The sequence below is a fragment of the Callospermophilus lateralis genome, chromosome 8 (assembly GCF_048772815.1).
Source record: "Callospermophilus lateralis isolate mCalLat2 chromosome 8, mCalLat2.hap1, whole genome shotgun sequence".
Taxonomy (NCBI): Eukaryota; Metazoa; Chordata; class Mammalia; order Rodentia; family Sciuridae; genus Callospermophilus; species Callospermophilus lateralis.
The window spans coordinates 58,636,754-58,655,303 of record NC_135312.1 but is presented as its reverse complement, the minus strand read 5'-3'; the positions used below and the strand labels follow the sequence as shown (position 1 = coordinate 58,655,303).

General features: G+C 39.1%; 1 protein-coding gene and 1 non-coding gene across 5 annotated transcripts in view; both read right to left on the bottom strand.

The window, feature by feature from the left end:
* The window catches only part of Septin11 (septin 11), an 89,646-nt gene that overhangs the window by 30,951 nt on the left and 40,145 nt on the right, over positions 1–18,550 (bottom strand). For all 4 annotated transcript variants that reach the window (XM_077110224.1, XM_076863988.2, XM_077110225.1 and 1 more), the window contains exons 2-3: positions 11,001–11,115; positions 1,535–1,730 (exon numbers count right to left, since the gene is read on the bottom strand). In XM_077110224.1, coding sequence (XP_076966339.1) covers positions 1,535–1,730; positions 11,001–11,115 — 311 coding nt within the window. The remainder of the gene's footprint in view (positions 1–1,534; positions 1,731–11,000; positions 11,116–18,550) is intronic.
* Positions 5,753–5,827, bottom strand: Trnat-agu (transfer RNA threonine (anticodon AGU)). The gene has a single exon. It is a non-coding gene; the product is annotated as a tRNA-Ala (tRNA).

The window sequence follows — 18,550 nt, the reverse complement described above, 5'->3', positions numbered from 1 at the left end:
GACTTGGGAGGATGAGGCAAAAGGTTCACAAGTTCAAAATCAGCCTTAGCAACTTAGCATGGCCCTAAGAAACTTAGGGAGACCCTGTTCCCAAATAAAAAAGGGTTGGGGATGTGATTCAGTGATTAAGCACCCCTGGGTTTAATCCCTGGTACCAAAAATAAAAAGTATGTATGTATTAAATATATATTTAATTTCTTAAGTAGGCTCAACAAGTGTTTTTTCCACAGATGCACAGAATTCTGTAGCATCAATTACTCAATTATCTCTGCTTAGGAGGGGAAATTTTATTCAATTGACTTGAATCCTCATTAGTCTTCACCAAAACCCCAACTGCTCTTCAGATTCCATTTGGCAATTCTGACTGCAAAGCTCTGCCTAACAGAGCGGCTTCCCTCTCCAGAAGAGCCTCAAGCCATACCACTACCATCAACATTAAGATCCTATACCAGTCAGAAATTCACTCATACATTTCAACAGATCATGCATAAAAGTGCTTTCTTCACTATGGAGTTTCAGGAGTAATATCACTTTTAGGGGTAATATCACAAAAGCCATCAAAGTACAGGATTATAACCTTAATATAACAATATTCTTCATCAAGGCCTAACCTTTCACAATGTCCTTCCTCAGGCCTCCACGTGAGAAGAGGACTGTATGAAGTGTCAGAGTGGCAAACACCTAGGGTAATCCCTCAAAGTTAGATACATTCCTAAGGTCCATGGCTTGCCAGCAGTCAAAAACCCAACCATTTTCTTTAGTCTCCTAAATCCTGGGCTGTGGTTTCTGATGCAAAATCACTATGACTCTCAGTTTTCATCCAAATCAGTAAAAATTTACACATTAATCAAATATCTCATTCTGCCTCAGGGACTAGAAGAGCATAGCAAATATTTATTTCAAACCTCCTACTTTTTAATATTTTCTAATTTTGCATATCTAAAAACCCCTCATTTTCTAGACTCTCTTGCAGCTAGGATTCTGGATGTGGCTTCGTCTCTGCCAAATGGATGCAGCCACCCAAGATGTGGAAACAGGAGGTAAGCAACACAGCTGGAGGCTTCACTAGGGGAGAAGCAAGGGTGAAGGCCCTTGGTTATCTGGGACAGATGTAGTAGAGGTTCTAGGATCCTCCCCTCCAGTGCCATGGGTCCCAGCTAGTTTAAGGTGATTGATGGCAGGCTTTCTGCAAACACTCTCTATGCAGTGGGATATAGATTGCTTTTCCGCATGAGGAAACCCCAAAACCTGGCAAACACTTTTCTGGAAAAATGGCATAAGCCACCTTACTCCTCTAACAGGCCTCTCTTTCTGCTTAGACCACCTAGAATCAATTTATTGTCTGGTTCTGATCTCAAGGAAGAATATTCTCAGAAAATTTCTCTGAGGACAAGAATGTCCTATCTTTCAGGTGACAGAGGATGGAGCTCCACAACTAAGAGAACACCAAAAATAATTCACCTTTGAAGTTACCTGGAATGGAATCTACTATCTTCCACATCCAGTTACATCCCCACAAAATCCCAAGACGCACCTGTCATCTTTATTTATCTGGTCTCCAAATCCCACGGTGTCAACAATGGTTAGCTTCAGCCGTACATTGCTTTCCTGAAGCTCATAACTTCTGGCTTTTAACCGGACACCTGGTTCATTGTGTGTAGCTGGGTCACTTTCAAATTTGGTGTTGAATAAAGTATCCATTAATGTGGATTTGCCAATGCCTGTCTCACCTATAACCACAAAAAAAATAAATCAGAGAATAAGTCTATCAGTTCAATTCATCAGTATTTTTTTCTTAATCATGCTTGCAAAGTTAAAAAAAAAAAAGAGTTATATTACCAGAAATCCTGCTGTGAAGAGAATTTTTTTCTACGTATGTCCTGAGGAATGTCCTGCCTAGAAATGCCTCACTGAATTTCAGACTATTCAGCAGAAAAGAGCTTGGACTTACAGACGTTCTTCTTCTCAGGGTAGAAAAATAGTACCTGTGAGTTTGACTGTGGTCAGTTTGCGAATTATAAGGATACAAACTATATCTTTATCTTTCCTAAATGTTGGTATGCAAAACTGAATTACTTAAAGGGGAAAAACTATATTGTTGAATATGTTACTAAACAACAAGAACAATAAAAATTCCATGTTGTTGAATTATTTCAAAAGACTCTCCTGACCATAATAATTACTTTATGCCAAAAATCTATGTCAAGAGGTTCCTACTATTCCCCCATGAAATAGGTACCATGGTTTTCTTTCCTCCAGATGAAGCACTAAGGCTTAGAAAAGTATCTTGCCTGAAGTTATATTTCAAAGCATCAGAGCTAGGGTTCTAACCCAGGTGTGTGCAGTCCAGACATTGACCTTCAATCAGCACAGCATCCTGACTTTACTGTTACACAGAAAACTGCCTGCCTGGCATTTTCCAGATATATTTCTTTACTTTTCTTTCTCTGTTCAGCTGGAGATAAGATGGCCAACATTTGTTAGTCTTCCCAGTTTCCTGGTCACCTTTAATGATAATGAAATGAAATTGTGCTAAGTAATAACCTTATTAATTTACACTGACAATTCCAATTCATAAATGTTTATTAAGACCCTCATATGTACAAAGCAGGGTGGCAGACACCTGGAACAACTCTACCAATCCAATGATGGGACCCAAATGTGGAGCCATGAAGTTCAGCTCAACCTTCAAAATGGGACCAAGCAATGGTCTCTCTAATTCTGCTGTTAAATCAAAGATAAGGTGGTTGAGTATATAATGGTGGAGACAGAGAGGTAGAAACTAAGAAACACTAACCAGAAAGATGCCTTTTTTGGTGTTTCTTTTTTTATTTTTATTTTTTCTTATCTAAAAAATTTCTCCAATTTCTAGGTCAATTTAAACATGCCAATGGTTAGGAACCCTTTCAACAAATCTTTATGCTGATGACATTCCCAGAAACACTCCCTCATCTGAAGGATTGCAGTAATGACTTTTAGGACGCTGACATCCCATGGGAAAAAGAAAAGCTTCAGAATCTGTAGCCTTAGGGCTACTCCCACAATAAGGACAAAACCTGTTAATTAGAAGTTCTGTATTATACTCGCTGCTTTACAACATAATCCAAAATCAAAGTAAGATACAGTCTTCCTAGATGCATGCTTTCTTTGATTAGAAGCCCTCTGTGGCTTGCCACTTACTATGATTGGTTTATATGATAAGAGTTGTTCAAGTGCATTTCCCTTACTCTTTAACCTTTCCCGCTGTGTCCCTGATCTATCTAAGATCACAGAATTTCCTCCTTAATCAGCTTCTGTTTAGCCAATATTTTTCCAGTGCCAAGATTTGTGCTAAGTTCTGGGAATACAACAATGAACAGGGCTAATGTCTTAGAATCTGGTCTAGAACACAGCTGATTAACAGACTCTAATTTATTGTTATGGGAATAACATTCCACATGACTACCATGACCGCATTCTTCTCATGAGCAAGACCAGACTTTATACCCTGTGACCTTGTGAGTTGACCACAGATAAGTGGGCCAGGGCTCGGCTCCTGACCTGAAGACAATCACGCAAGCCTGACTGTTATGCATACTGCACCCATCCAATCGAAACGTCTCTATTTGAAGGGGAGACATACAATCTGCACACAGTGTAGAGGCATGAGAAAGGGAAGAGGTAGAGAGAGAAGGAAATAAGCAGAAGCCATGAGACAGCAAAGGCTTTTATTAAACAGAAGCCTCTCTGTAGATACACCACTAGCCGGGAATCTAGGAGAAGGAGAACAGATCAATACAGTAGAATAAAGTATCAGAAACCCATTTATTAAATTAATATTTGAATACTTGCTATGTAACAAGTGTAGGTGTGGGGATAAAGGTTTGGAAAAAAAAAAAAAAACAAATAATGACACTGCCCGCAGTTCTGTAATATCCTAATGTCGTTCCAGATTGTTCTGAGGTCTGGTTATGTTCTATCTTCCTTATTTCCCTGAATATTCTTACAAAAAAACTCATCAATACAAGTAATAAACCAGTCTCTGCTCCCTAATGTGATGGAGCTTAAACAAGCTTATAATCACAATTCATGGCTTAACAAATCAACTTTAAGCAAAACAAAGTTACTGTGTAATGGATACAGAAATAAAACACGGTTCCCACTCTTACACCGCTTAGAATCTGGTAGGCAACTCAATACGAATAGTACTTGAGTCAGTGTAAGCACATGTTGTGTGTGTAACACTCTCCAGGATAGCCAACTTCTTTATAGGATTTACCTATTTTCAGGTCATGGACATAGGGCGCCATCAGAACACCTTTATAAAAATCTCTCCAAAATGTCAAAGGTTCTGTCAGTAGAAAGTGACCTACTTAACTTTCATCTGTTTCCCTAAGGACAGCAATAAAGACTTCAATTTACATGGCAAGAATTCTAGGCTCCTTAGACAGGAATGAAATTACCATCTCCTTTACTAGGTTGAGAATTACTTAGCACACGTGAATCCACAGCACCATAACTTTTTATTTTTTTTTTTTTTAAGGCATGGTAATCTTAATGATCATTTACATTAAGGTGGAAATTATGAACAATTAGCATTCCAAACCTTACTTAGAGCACAGGGTTAATCAATGGGTTGGAAAAAACCACTGTTCCTCTAAATTTCAGAGTGTTTTGCTTTCCATTTCTATGCTCTGTGCTTTTGAGAGCCATAATTAGGCACAGCAATGCTAGCAGCGGTGTGATTCACCAAGGCACTTCAGGAGGAAATGACAGTTCTGGAATAAAAGGAATTAGCGGAGTCCTCAATGCTTTGGCTTTTGAGACTCCTCTCTGAACTCTGAAGGAAGGGCCTTGTCTATACTTTTGAGGACCCACAAGAGCAACAAAAAAAGTGTCTTTCTAATTGAGAAACTCAGAGTCTATGAGGTAGAGGTTCCAGTCCAAACCAAACAACCATAACAATATGTTCAGAAAAATCAATGACTCACACAGACTTTGCAGAAGACTCCCTAGAAGAGTACCAGACACACCCGAGGCATTTATTAAAATTAACTGAAGATAAAAATGAAACCATGGTAATAATTTATTCTGAGATTTGCCACTTTGGTAGATTTTTTTGGTTTGTTATTTATTCTGTTGTCAATTCATCTGCCTAAACACTTGGTCACGGGAGTAACTAGAGAGTCACTCGTGAAGTGCTATCTGTGGTTTCTGTTTTCGCTGCCGCCCCAGTGCTGGCGAACATGCCGCCCACATCCCAGGGGAAAGCATGCCCCCTCTTCCACTCTACTCTCAGGCCTATCACCTATCAGCTCCAAGGTGGATATGAAAAAAACATCGGAAAGATCGTATTATTAATTTAATTAAAAGGTAACTGCAAATTGATCAAATAGTTGATGTGCGATTTAGCATCCTTGGCTCTAACTGCTAAGCCTGGCTACTCAGGAAAGTAATCAGGCTTGCTAGTCAGCCTGCCTTCTGTACAGAGTCTAGATTTTATTCTTGGATGGAGCTGGGTTACCAGAGAGCTGTAAGCCTATAAGCTGTGTTGTTACTCCTCACACCTTCATCTTCAATGACACCTGCCCTAGCACAATACCACCAGCCTGCACAGGGAACTCGAAGGAACAGCCTATGACATGTCACATCATCAATCAATTGCACTGATTTAAAGGATACCCCCAAATCTAAACAGCATATTTACCCCATCTCTTTTCTGAAAATCCATGAGAGAAATTTCCAAAGTATATTTTTGTTCGTTTGTTTGTTTTGTTGGTGCTGGGGATTGAACCCAGGTCCTCATACATGCTAGGCAAGTACTCTACCACTGAGCCACATTCCCAGCCCCTCCAGGTATATTTTTCCAGAGAAATTATCTCTGTTTTTATATTGTAGACACTATAAATATGTCATTTGTCAAACTATTAACTGCTATTTGGCATATAATATGTGCTCAATAAATAAAGGATTTATTAAACTAAAGTGTAGTGTAGTAGGGAGTAGTTGAACATGTTGTAAGCAAAATAGGGAGTGGGGAACCATTAACTCACTCCAGGGTATTTTGTTATCTGATTAGCATCAGAATTCTCTTCTGAATAAATGAATGAATGAATTCTCTCCATGCTATGACCACTAAGTTGAGAGACAAATGTATTCCCTCACAAATTAATTGCTTTCAGGAAATTTGAGCTCTGACTCTATCTTTGGCTTCACCTTACTTTCTGGAGTCAATTTTATCTTCATTCATTTTACCTTATAAGCAATGCATAACTTTTCCCGGAAAAAGATGGAATCACAATTTTTAAGATTTGATTATTAAGCCTCACCGTTCATGTTGACACTTTTGGCCTTAATTAAAACAACCTTAAACGTGTCTGTTTTCTACTCCTCTTCTCTCATCTCCTCAAAACAATTAAGCTTGAATTTAGAAAAACTAATCTAGTTTCTAAATGTACTACTAATTTTCTTTAACTCTTCTACTGAATTTGTTCCTCTTCAAAAGCAGAAATATCACAATATCTTATTCATCTTTCTGTGTTCACCAAGAACTGACACACAGCTGGATCAATGCAGATGAGGCTTCTCAGAGCATTATCATTTTGGAAAATGAATGAGAAAGATACATACATTTAAAATGTTGAAAAGAGGCTGACTACTAGAATCTAATTTAGATTCTTTGGAGAAATACAGCCTGGATAAAACATAAAGGCTTTATTTAAACTAAAGTGTAGTTTAGGGAGTAGTTTAACATGTTGTAAGCAAAATAGGGAGTGGGGGAACCATTAACTCCAGGGTATTTTGTTATCTGATTAGCATCAGAATTCTCTTCCTAGGTAAGTGAAAACTTTTCTGGCTCTGTTGCATTTATTCCCAAGACTCAACAGAGATGGGTTGTAACAGTGGAAACTTAATTCAGGATTTCTGAAACCAGAGTAAATTCATACCAGAATCAGTTTCTGTCCTGGTTTTTTCCTCTGCTTTCTACCTATAAGCTCTTGTTACAAAATGAAATTATGACTCTACAGCCTTTTTGATAAAAAAATTTCTTTAATAGAATTGTAACTTTTGTATCCTCAACCCCCTTCCATATTTATTACATGAAAGTAAATATCACATGGTTATAATGTATAAAAACAAATAGTAGGAGGAAAAGTTGGAAAGAAATAACTATGGATAGTCTTAAATTAAATATGACACCTAATCCTGTTTGTGGCTGTCCAAATGTTTTGATTTTCTAGAACATTTCTTTATAGATTCTAACTATAGAAATCATTGACTGACAATGGGAATTATTTCTTGTGTAGGTATTTTTCTTTAAAATATTTGTGGTAAAGGGTTTTGAGGCATTCTATCCAGAGAATAAATTGATAATTTAATGCTGACACCATATCCCCCAAAGACCTAATGGCAGCTTTAACCAAAGGGTTCTGTATTGATCTATTTTCTGTTACTATAATGAAATGCCTGAGGCTAGAAAACTTTATTAGAAAAGAGGTTTATTTAGTCCACAGTTCTGTAGGTTGCGGGGCCTGGTGCCAGCAACAACTCAACTATGGTGGGGACCTCAATGATGACAGCACGACAGAAGAGATCATATGGCCAGACAGGAAACCAAAGAGGCTGGGGAACAGCCAGCCATGTTCTTTTATAATAACCTTTTTGAAAGAATTGACTCAAAGGGCCCATGAGAACTACACTTTAATCCCAGAGCAGCTCCCCCAATGACCTAAGGACCTCCTACTACCCCTCAACTCTCAAAGATCTCACAACCCTCAATATCATCATGCTAAGATCAAAGTCCCTAACACATCAACTCTTGAGGACTACTTTCAAACCAAATCCAAACTACAGCAGACTCCAAAGGGCTATGGAAATGAAATAGGAGAGTTAAATATACTGACATGGAAAGATATCCAGGACTTATTGTGGAGTGGAAAAAATATAAACAGCATGATCTCATTTGTGTAAAAGCAAAACAAAACACACCTAGGTAACTGTGAGGGAGCTGTTTTTATCTGCTTAGTAGGTGTCTATCCATGCCCAATCTCCTTTCTCACAATGTCTTCTTTCCTGTGGAGAGTCCCTTGTTTTGGAGGGGACTGACCCCACCTCCCAGTCAGCCTAGGTATGGGACCCAGTCCTGGTTAGTCAGAGAAATCCTGTGACACTCAGTAAGACCTGTCAAGAATGGCTTGTTCTTTTGCTTGGGGTCTGCTGGAGGCCAGACTGTTGCTGGAGGAAAAGGCCCAAAGGGGAAGCCCAGGAGAAGCAAGCATGAGCGCAAACCAGAAATACAGCCCTGAGGACACACTCTGACCCTGGAGCCAGCTGTTCTTAGTTCCGAGATTCAACATATTACCCTTTTAGTGTATGTTGGGGACTAGGGGGAGTCTCAACTGCGTTTAAATTGGATCTCTGTGATTCTCTATGGAAAATACAAGAAAGTTAGAGAGGTGCCACACTGCTGGGGTTAGAGAAAGAGTAAAGTGTCCAAGAGCCAAGGACTGCCGGCAGCACGCGTCCTGCCCTGGAGGGTTCCCTAAAAAGACACCACCCTGCAGACCCATCTAGACTTCCACCTACACAAGTGGAAGATAGTATTGTGGTGGTGTTAACTGCCACCAGAAATGATTTCTTACCACAGAAAGATGTAGAAAGCTTCTGGAGGATCCCACATGCTATCACTATGGAATGGAAATGGGAGTGGGAAATGAAAGGGGGAAATTTCATAACTTTCAAACTTTAAGTATATATCAAATCATTAAGTTTGAAAAAAAAAAAAACTAATCTTAACCATATTTAAGAGTGTAAACATAATACAATCTAAGAATCCCAGATATTCTCACCCACCCAGGGAAGTCAGAACAGCAGGAGCTTACAAGTCTAACCGGGCAGCACTGGTGTGGCCTGTGAGGAATTCCAACCAGCATCAGAACTGTGCTGTTCAACACGAGAGGCTGGCCACTGCACCACTCACCCCACACAGCTGGTTAGACCTGACCCTTCCTCCTAGTCCAGTTCCACTGGCAGGATTTCCACTACTATGCAGGAGTCAGGACGGACACAGCTTTCAGATATATTCTTGAAGTCGATTTTGGAGACAGGGCCGGGGAGGTTTGAAAGCCAGAACAGTAATTGCCCCAAGATTACAATTTAGCATAATTTTCTTCAGAAAACCAACAAATTGCCAACAAATTGCTATGCTAATGAAGAATTGCCCTGCTCTGCAGTGAGCATGTACCAAAAGACAACTTATTTATGCCACTCTGTAGAACTAGCTGCTGTGCAGGAGATCCCCTGCTGAATTTTAAAAGGCTTTCATGCAGGGAAAGGAGGAAAGCATGAGAGTTGGCTGCTTTGGCCATTTCTCTCCAGTCATTTCCTTATCCAGTGCTTAAGACATAATGCCAGACAGCAAGCTGGCCCAGCGCACCGGGCAACTACGACTTTCTATGTTACAGGCTTTCATAATGCCCAATGCAGAGGCCACAGGCTATGAATTCCTCAAGAAGCTTGTGAAAAAGAAAAACATCTGCTCCCCCAAATGCCACTACTAACAAGTCAGTCAGCGGTGCTTCTCACATTGAATGCACACCTTTTCTAAATGCACTTCATTTTACTTGGACGACAGAAGTCAGTCAAATTGAAAGGAAGAAAGGTCCACTTGGCCACATACAGAAGGCTTTGATCTGTCTCAAGTGCTATCTAGATGCAAAGAGGAATAAGGCAAGAAAACAATGCAGCCCAAGCCTCCCCCTGCTGTTTAGCCTGGGCACGTGTTCAGGGAGGGTAAGATTTCACAGTAGAAGATTTATATTTTGGTTTTCTTCTTTTTTTCTCCTTGATTTCTACCTTCCTTTTCTTAATTTAAAAGCTGGTTGCAAATTCAAAGCCACCCTGGGTAACTTAGTGAGACCCTGCCTCAAAATTAAAAATAATAGTAGAGTGGAGATGTAGCTCAGTGGCAAAGCACTTGCTTCACATGCGTGAAGTCCTGGGTTCAATCCCCAGTACTTCAGTCACTCCAAGGAGGATATGGCTAGAAGAGAAAGAAAATACACCAAGGCTGGAGGCCTAGGCTAACATGTAACATTTAAGGGATCTGAATAAAATATACTGCAGATGCATGTCATCCTTTGGACTTTTCCATCTGTCTACCAAGAACAAACTAAGTCATTTTTAGATCCCAACTAAAGACAGAAGGCTAATTCAATAATTAAGGTAAAACATTTATATTTTTATATAAAACATTTATATCAAATTTATATAAACATTTATATTATTATATTAACATTTATATAAAACATTTATATTTTTATATCTGAAAAAAAATTCAGTTATAAAATAGAATTTTTAGACTGTCTTCTGTCCTAGAAGCAAAAGTTTTAAACACCATAAGGATAGTTAAGTAGTTAGAGTGTTAGATTTCACTTTCTGCAGGTAGTATATCTTAAAAAGACTTCAGTGGAGATTATTATTTCACTATAATCAGAAAAACCTAGAAACAGATTCTAGTCACAAATATATATATAACATAACATAATCTTGAAGCGGGTCCTCGGCATCACGCCTTGTGCCTGCTAGGCAAGTGCTATGCCACTGAGCCTCAGCCCATCTTTTAGAAGCAGATTCTTATAAAGCTTTTGAATATTTTTATTGCAGGCATCTCAGTTCTTTCTTTCAACTTTCTATAGTCTAGTTAGGGTCCATGTCCCACTCCCTACCTAAAAATTAAAGTAAGTATTTTAATAACCATATTAAACTGATATTGCTTGACCATGTGACAAAAATAATAATTGGAGTAACACCTCAACACTTACAAAGCATCTGCCCAAATGCAACTCTGTCTTTACAACAGTGTTACCTATGTAAAGCAAGTATTATTTCCTTGCTTTCCCGAAGGAAAAAGAGTAAAAGCATCATTTTCCTTATTTCCCTGAAACATGCCCCTCTGACACTCACCTGCCAACATCCAAGGGTCAGATGCCCTGCTGGGCAGCAGGTGACCAATCACTTACCAACACACAGGATGTTGAAACAGAATCCTTGAGAAGTTGACTTGTTGACCAATTGGTCCGGGAGACTGTCAAATCCAACATGGCCAGAAAGGGACAAGTTTCGAAGCTCTTCATTCTGGAATTTCAAAGAAGAAACATTTGAGAGGCCATGAACTATACCACCAAACATAACATATTTCCGACATGACCTCTTCCCCTCTCCTTGACGTGTGGACAGAAAGAGACTGCCCAGTGTCTACACCCTCCTTGGCTTCTTCACAACAGAGGGCATTAACAACTCCAAAGCCATGCTCTTTCCACAATGTCACAAAATCTCCTTTCTAAAGCAGACCGTATCCTAGGGTGCTTCATGTGTTATTGTTTTTATTAGGTGTACTGATCCTAAAAAATATAAGCTTCTAGAAGTGCAATTTCAGATACACATTAAGTAACATTTTAAAAAAAAAAAAGACTCTAACCATTTTGATAGTGTCCATCACTCAAGGAAAACTTTCAATTTATTTTCAATGCATAGTTAAACAAACCAACACTCTTCCAGATATATAAAGGAGCTTTCAGAAGCTCACAGTGGAGGATATATACTCATTACAATTAAGGCAATGTTATAACCACCATAATGCAATATATTAAAAACTAAGTGCACAGACTGGTTCCATCTCCTCCATTTACTGTGCAAGCTTAGTGAGGGCTTCTCTGCTCTCTGCACAGTTGCTAGCACAGGCTTTGTACTCCCAAGAGCTTCTCAGAATGTACTGATGGACACTGGGGTAAGGTAGGTATCACACATTTAAGAAGTCAGTAACTTACACTGCTTTATAAGATAACGCTGACTGCTTCGACAACTTTATGTGTGTCTCATGAGTGTTATGGATAATGTAGGAAACCTTGCTTTCCTGGGGAACAGAACTCACCGATGGTCCTTCAATTGTAATACCATGATTATGTTTTACAATTCCAGAATCTGGATACTGAGAGTCTTCCCTTTGAAAGCAAGATTCCTGGTAGTCTGGCTGTGTCACCAATGAAATTTACATTCAAAATACTGAAGTCCAGGTGAGGAAATGAGCTTCACTGATCCTTGGAAGGAAGGAAGGAAGGAAGGAAGGAAGGAAGGAAGGAAGGAAGGAAGAAAAGAAAAGAAAAAGAAAAAAAAAGAAAAGGAAGCCAGGCATGGTAGCACAAGCCTGTAAACCTAGCAACTGAGGAGGCTGAGGCATGAGGAGGACTGCAGGTTTTAGGCCAGCCTCAGCAACTTAGCAAGACCCTGTCTCAAAATCAAAACTAAACCGGGCTGGAGATGTGGCTCTGCAGTAAAGTATTTCTGGGTTCAATTCCCAGTACCACAAAAGGGGGGAAAAAAAGAAAAGTTTTGCATGGAATTACTTACTCGATGATTTCTAAAGACTGGTTTTCACAATCCTATTCTATATTATTTTATTATGAGAGTGATTTCTTTTAATAATCAAAGACTGAGACTCCAATTTCAAATTCCTATGGTTACTATATAGAGACAATAATGTGACTCTATAAAAGTAGCGATTTAATGGGTTTTAATGGTTTTACTAACAACTATGTCTAAAATCCATACCAGCTCTAAAATTCTGATTCTGTGAACTAAAACTAAAACCCAACACACTGTATGAATACCATGCTGGCAGCTGCAGGTCTGAGGTCAATAGGACACAACAGATGTCTAGTCTATGAATAGTTTCCTTGAAACCTGCCAACAGCAGCTAATATCAGACTCAAGAGCAGCCACTTATGCTTTAACAGGATGGCATGGTCCACAGCCCACCAAACAGCTTCGGGAGCAGGCCCAGTGGGCAACAGTCCTGGTAGCCGGACAAGCCTCCTACCAACAGTGGACTTCTTCCAACCCCAATTCTAGAACCTGCCCCTTCCTCTTCAGATACCTCAAAAGTTCAGACAGCAGGTATTTTTAGGGTGTTTACCACATCCGCCAAGACCTGGGGGAGGAGGATTTGAAATAAGTCCTGGGTTATATTTAAAACTGTTTCCATCACAGCTGCTGCTGTGCACCAGGCTGGGAGTCGCCATTGCAACAGCTTCACTCTCACCATGCAGACCTGAGCAGCTGGGGAATGAATGGCCTGCACATAGAAGAGGAGAGGAAGGACCCCATCCTGCATTCCCTCCACTCGCCATCACAGTCATTCCTTTAATTTCTGGGGAGCTAGGGGGTTACTGCTGTGGATTCTAGCTTGTTGGGTTTCTAGAGACCAGATATCCACCCATGAGCCAATCCTAGGACAGAATCAGAGTTAGTAATTATAGCTCTCATCCCAGAACCCAAAGCTCAGCATCTCATATTCTCACCGTTTTCCAAAACATGAGAAACCACCCACACACCCACAGAGTATTTTTATACCCATTGAAAACCACATACAAAATGAAGGGTTATAAAACATTTTGGTCTTGGAATTTTTGAAATTTAAAGTTTCGTCTTTAGAGTCTCTGTCTTCTTTGTGAATTAAAATACGGTAAATTTTATAATGCTGTTTTTAAATTTCAAAATTTGAATCGAATTCTCTCCCCAGTATTAAAGGAGAGTCCCTGCCCTATCAGCATGTGGTGGTCAAAAAGGAAATAGAAGTTCCTCCTCTGGTGCATGAGCGATCTTAAAAACCGGAAAACACTGGAGGAAATGCAAGGAGTGGCTCAGAGCAATTTACCTGGTGACTCACACACAGCAGCTGAACTGAATTCCTACACCCAGCATTTCAGGGCACTTTCCTTAGCTGTCACTCACTCTCCGAGGAATGCAGGATCTCATTTGAGTCTATAGTCCCAGTTTTAAGAAACTGTATATATTCCTACATTCCTAATACTATCACAGATCTATAATTCACTCTCCCAATTTTACCTCCAATACTGAACTCTTCACCCAGTTCTTGATTTTTATCATAGCAGGGCTGTTTTCTTGGGGTTTCCTATCTACACTGCAAGCTGATGTTCACAAAACTGAAATCATTTCCTTCTAACCCCAGCGGTCCCTATTTCTGTTAATACTACTGACTTATGCTCGAAACCACCTCCCCTACCACCATCAACTCCAAAGGCTTAGCAATGCTACATCCTCCCCCACTCAACTCCTACTAATTCCACAGCTCCCTGTCTCCATTCCATCCCTCTCAAATTCTTCTTCCCTCTATATCTTGTGGCCAAAGGCATCTCAGTACTCACAGGCTGCCAATCCAAACTCCTTGGCTTGCCATCTCAGGTCCCCCAGGGGCTGAAGCCACTTCACCCAGGGAGCACCTGGTGCTGCGGTTAGACTGAATTATTCTCTGTGCCTGGGACAACAAACCCAGGGATCTGCCCCTCAAGAACAGAGGCTCACACTATTCCGTCTTATCAGGAAGGACCTCATACCCAATATTAACACATACAAACCTTCCAGATTCTACTGAAATTCTACCTGCCAAATCAGTTCTATTATGAAATCTCAGGAGGAGTTTCAGTGAACACTTTTCTTGCCAATAAAAGGAAAATCCTGATTGAATAAGGGTGGCTCAAGCTATTGGACATTCTGTGATCATCATCATAATGGCTAACATTTATTGACCATCCCAGTGTTCCAGAAAAGCCCCAAACACAAATGAACTGATGAAAATAGAGGAACACTAGTTATCTGCCCAAAGTCACACAGCTAGTAAAGCTGAGGAGCTAAAAATTAAATGCAGGAAGTCAACATCAGGCCAGAATCCTTACACTTGGTCACAGCTATCTCGTGGGTATCTAAGTTTCCAAGTAGCCCCAGACATCACAGTGCCTTCTGCTGCTGTAAAAACCCAGTGTTAAGATAGGAGGAAAAAAAAAAAAAAAGTCTCTAAAACCTTAATTCTTTGGCAACCAGAGAGGGTGGAAATTGAGAATTAGAATTGGCAAAGTAGCTCCAGGTCTAGTTTCATTGGTCCTGGCAATGCTGAGACCCACACTTTAATTTTTGAAGCTATGGCACGTGAAGCCCATAATATAAGGCTTAGGTTTAACCGTTTTCAAAACAAAAGTGCCAATATGAAGCCACTAAGTAAGTAACTATAAGACCTTAATTGATTTAGCCCTTCATTAGCTAATCTATCTAGTGAGGATTTGTTATTAGATGATTTCTATAGCCCACTACATCTTGAAAAGGGCTATGACTAAGAATGATGCAAAACAAAATAGCTGGTCTTTAACTGGATTATTTCATTTTTCTCTTTTTAGACCATCTTCTCTTGGATATAATTATTTATTAATCCATTTAAAAATAGTACCCAAAGCACTAAGGGAGCTAAAATGTGTTATTTTTGTTTTTCACTAATAACACTCTTCTTGACTCCAAAAAGTTTTACAATGTAGCAGCAGAGACAGAACATACTAAATGTACTACTACTACTACTACTAGGGATAAAAAGCGGTAGATACCATGACTCAACTCTACGCAGCCAGGGAGGAATAGCAGCTTTTGGCTACAGAAATGCTGGGGACAGTTCTTAGGAAGGCTAAGCTCCCCCATTCTACCAGTGAAACAAGAATGGGGCTTGCAGAAGCCTTCTACATAAATGCTACCTCTGCCTAAAGGGTCACTTTACTAGGAATGTATACTCTGAAGTTTATAATTGAGAAGTTTTTCAAGATGTCCAGCTGACTTAATTATTGAGACAATTATAAAACAAATTATATAAGAATGTGTGCCAACACCTACTTTCTGAGTATTGCTATAAAATATGTTCCACAGCTCCAAATCTTGGTTAACCAGAGTAGGACAGCAAAAAGCCTGGAGTCTGATGGATCTGAATCCCAGTTTTTGCTTTTTCTCTTTGTTCTGCCACCAGTAAAAATGGAGCACTTGGTAGGGTTGCATTTAATAGGTCTTGAAGAAACTTGTGTTTCCCTTCCCTAAATTTCATGAGAGAGACAACTATAATTTTAAAATCTGAAATGAATTAGGAGTTCTATTACTGCTGCAAAGCATTCCAGGAGAAGCTGCTGATCAGCAAAGTGCTTGGAGTAAATAAGAAATTAAAATGCAAAGGGATTAACATACTGAACAAAAGAAATCAAGAGACAGAGGATTCTAGCATGAAGAAAATCCACCTTCAAATAGGAGACTCTTAAAAAGCTGGAGGCGAAAATAAGAAATACATTCCTGTTTGCAAAATCAAAGGTTGAACAGCACCAACATCTTCTAAGGCTGGAAACCATTCTGGATTCCCCATCTTCACTTTTGTTTCTATTTTAATCCAGCCTAGACTTTTGAGATTAACAAATTGGATGTGCCCAGATGGATTCCGTTCACCCTACTCAAACTGGTATCCTTTAACTTTAATTTTAAAACTTCAGTGCTTCAGGGTTCGATGTGGTTGGGAGCTTAGCTTACAGCCTTTGATCCTTATCAGCAGGCGGAAGCAAGAGAGCACGTTCCTAAGGTGACATTTTAACTGTTTAATTAAAACAAATTAAAATTATGTTTTCGTTTGAAAGCAAGGCAATTTTCTCTTTAAAATCTGAAATTACAAAGCAAGGTAATTTTTAGCTTTAAAATCAGAAATTACAATTTAAGTTTAGAAAGACTTCCCCATTTTTAAATTTAAATTATATAAATTTTGAATTTAAGAGACAACTTCTTTTATGCATTTAGTTAAGAGAGTCAGAGATTTTTGTTTATAAGAAGTGGTGATTAGGGTTGGGGCCGTAGCTCAGTGGTAAAGAGCTTGCCTGGCATGTCTGAGGCACATGGTTCGATCCTCAACACCACATAAAAATAGATAGATATTGTGTATCCACCTACAACTAAAAAATATTTAAAAAAAAAAAAAAAAGAAGCGGTGATTACATTTTTCTCAAAGCATTGGTTTATAGATGATAAATTATTATATTGATCTAAAACACTTAATCCCAAGGTTATGTTTCCTCATCTGTAAAGTGAGGAGATTTCATCAAATAACCCTCTAAACAAAGCCTCTGAATCTAATGCCAGTTCTAAGATTTCTTAAACTTGGAAACCAGAGATGCATAAATCCAAATCTGTCATTTTGCCTAAGAAAGCCAACACATAGTGAAAACTTCCTGGTAGTATATTTCTTCGACAGATCAAGAGGGCTCAATTTTTAAATGATCCATGAAAGAGACTTTCTATCAATTATCCCAGGAAAACTTTAAGCCTAATTGAAATTTGCATGCATGTTTCCATGTTTTTCCACCTAAACTTTCCATTTCTGCTTATTTTACTACAATAATTGTGAATTTGTTTTTTTTTTTTAAGTTACATTGTTTACGACTATTCTGCTCAAAAGCAAGTTTTCAGATATATATGCAGTTTTTTGTTTTTGTTTTGTTTTGTTTTTTTGGTGTTGGGGCTTGAACCCAGCGCCTTGGGCATGTGAGGCAAGCACTCTACCAACTGAGCTATATCCCCAGCCCTGTATACAGTCTTTCACATAATTTTTGAAAAGCTGATTGATATCCTCAAAACAAAACCTAAGAAATAACTCTTAGGTGTAAGTCACCTGTTTTGAAGAAGAAAAGTAAAGCTTTATTCATGATTTCATTCATTCGACAAGTATCTTCTACATACCTACCTACAATAGATACTGACAAGGTGAAGATGAAGAAGTCCTAACTCATGGAAGTTGGTGGGGCACCTAGATGTTAATCAAATAATCAAAAATTAAATATAATAATACTAATTTATGCAAAGTACAGGAAGCAATGCAACCTTGTAACTCATGTGAGACTTAGAGCTCAAGTGAATTCATGAGTCTATAGCATGTAAGAACATGTATTAATCCAAGCACTATTGGATATTAATTCAGATAACTGTTTACTAATTTATTAATTAACTGTAGGTAGCACCTATGTACAATTGATGTGTAGGTTTTTTGTATTCAGATGAAAAGAGTCCTTCTGAGCAGTACTGCCTGATGGGCAGAGGTAAAAATAATGAAGACTCAAGTTCTAAGGGGCTGGATTTAAATGAAGCTGAGATGGAACCATGGGGCAGCAGAAAGAAATAGGAGAAGGGAAAGGCATACTCCCTTTGCTCTGTCTTGTCTCCATAAAAATGATGGCCACATGGGGAAGAGAAAAGGTGCACATTCCTTCCTCACCTTGGCAGTGTCTTAGGTCCTGTTTCAGTAGTACAGGTATCACCTGGCCACAGAGGAGCAAAGAGAAGAACAAGCTGATTCTCATAATAAGACCTTTGACTAACCACAAGTCCAGTAACTGAACAAATGCTGGCCTCACAAACTGAGAAGTAAGTTTTATCCAAGGGCCCTGAAAGATCATTTTGGTAAATATGTCTTTTTATGTGACTATAATCTATAGAATATTGAATTAGTCTCATATTTTCTTTTAAAGAAAAGAAGGTTTGAGGACAGATGAGAAACGCCCTTAGTTCCCATGCAAAATGGAAAATGCTGGAATGCAAAGTATCGACCCAAACCACAGCTATGAAGCTTACTCTGGGATATTTTCAAGGCTAGGCATAGCTAGAGTAACTTTCATAATATAAAACGTCTGAAGCATCTCATTACCAATGAGGG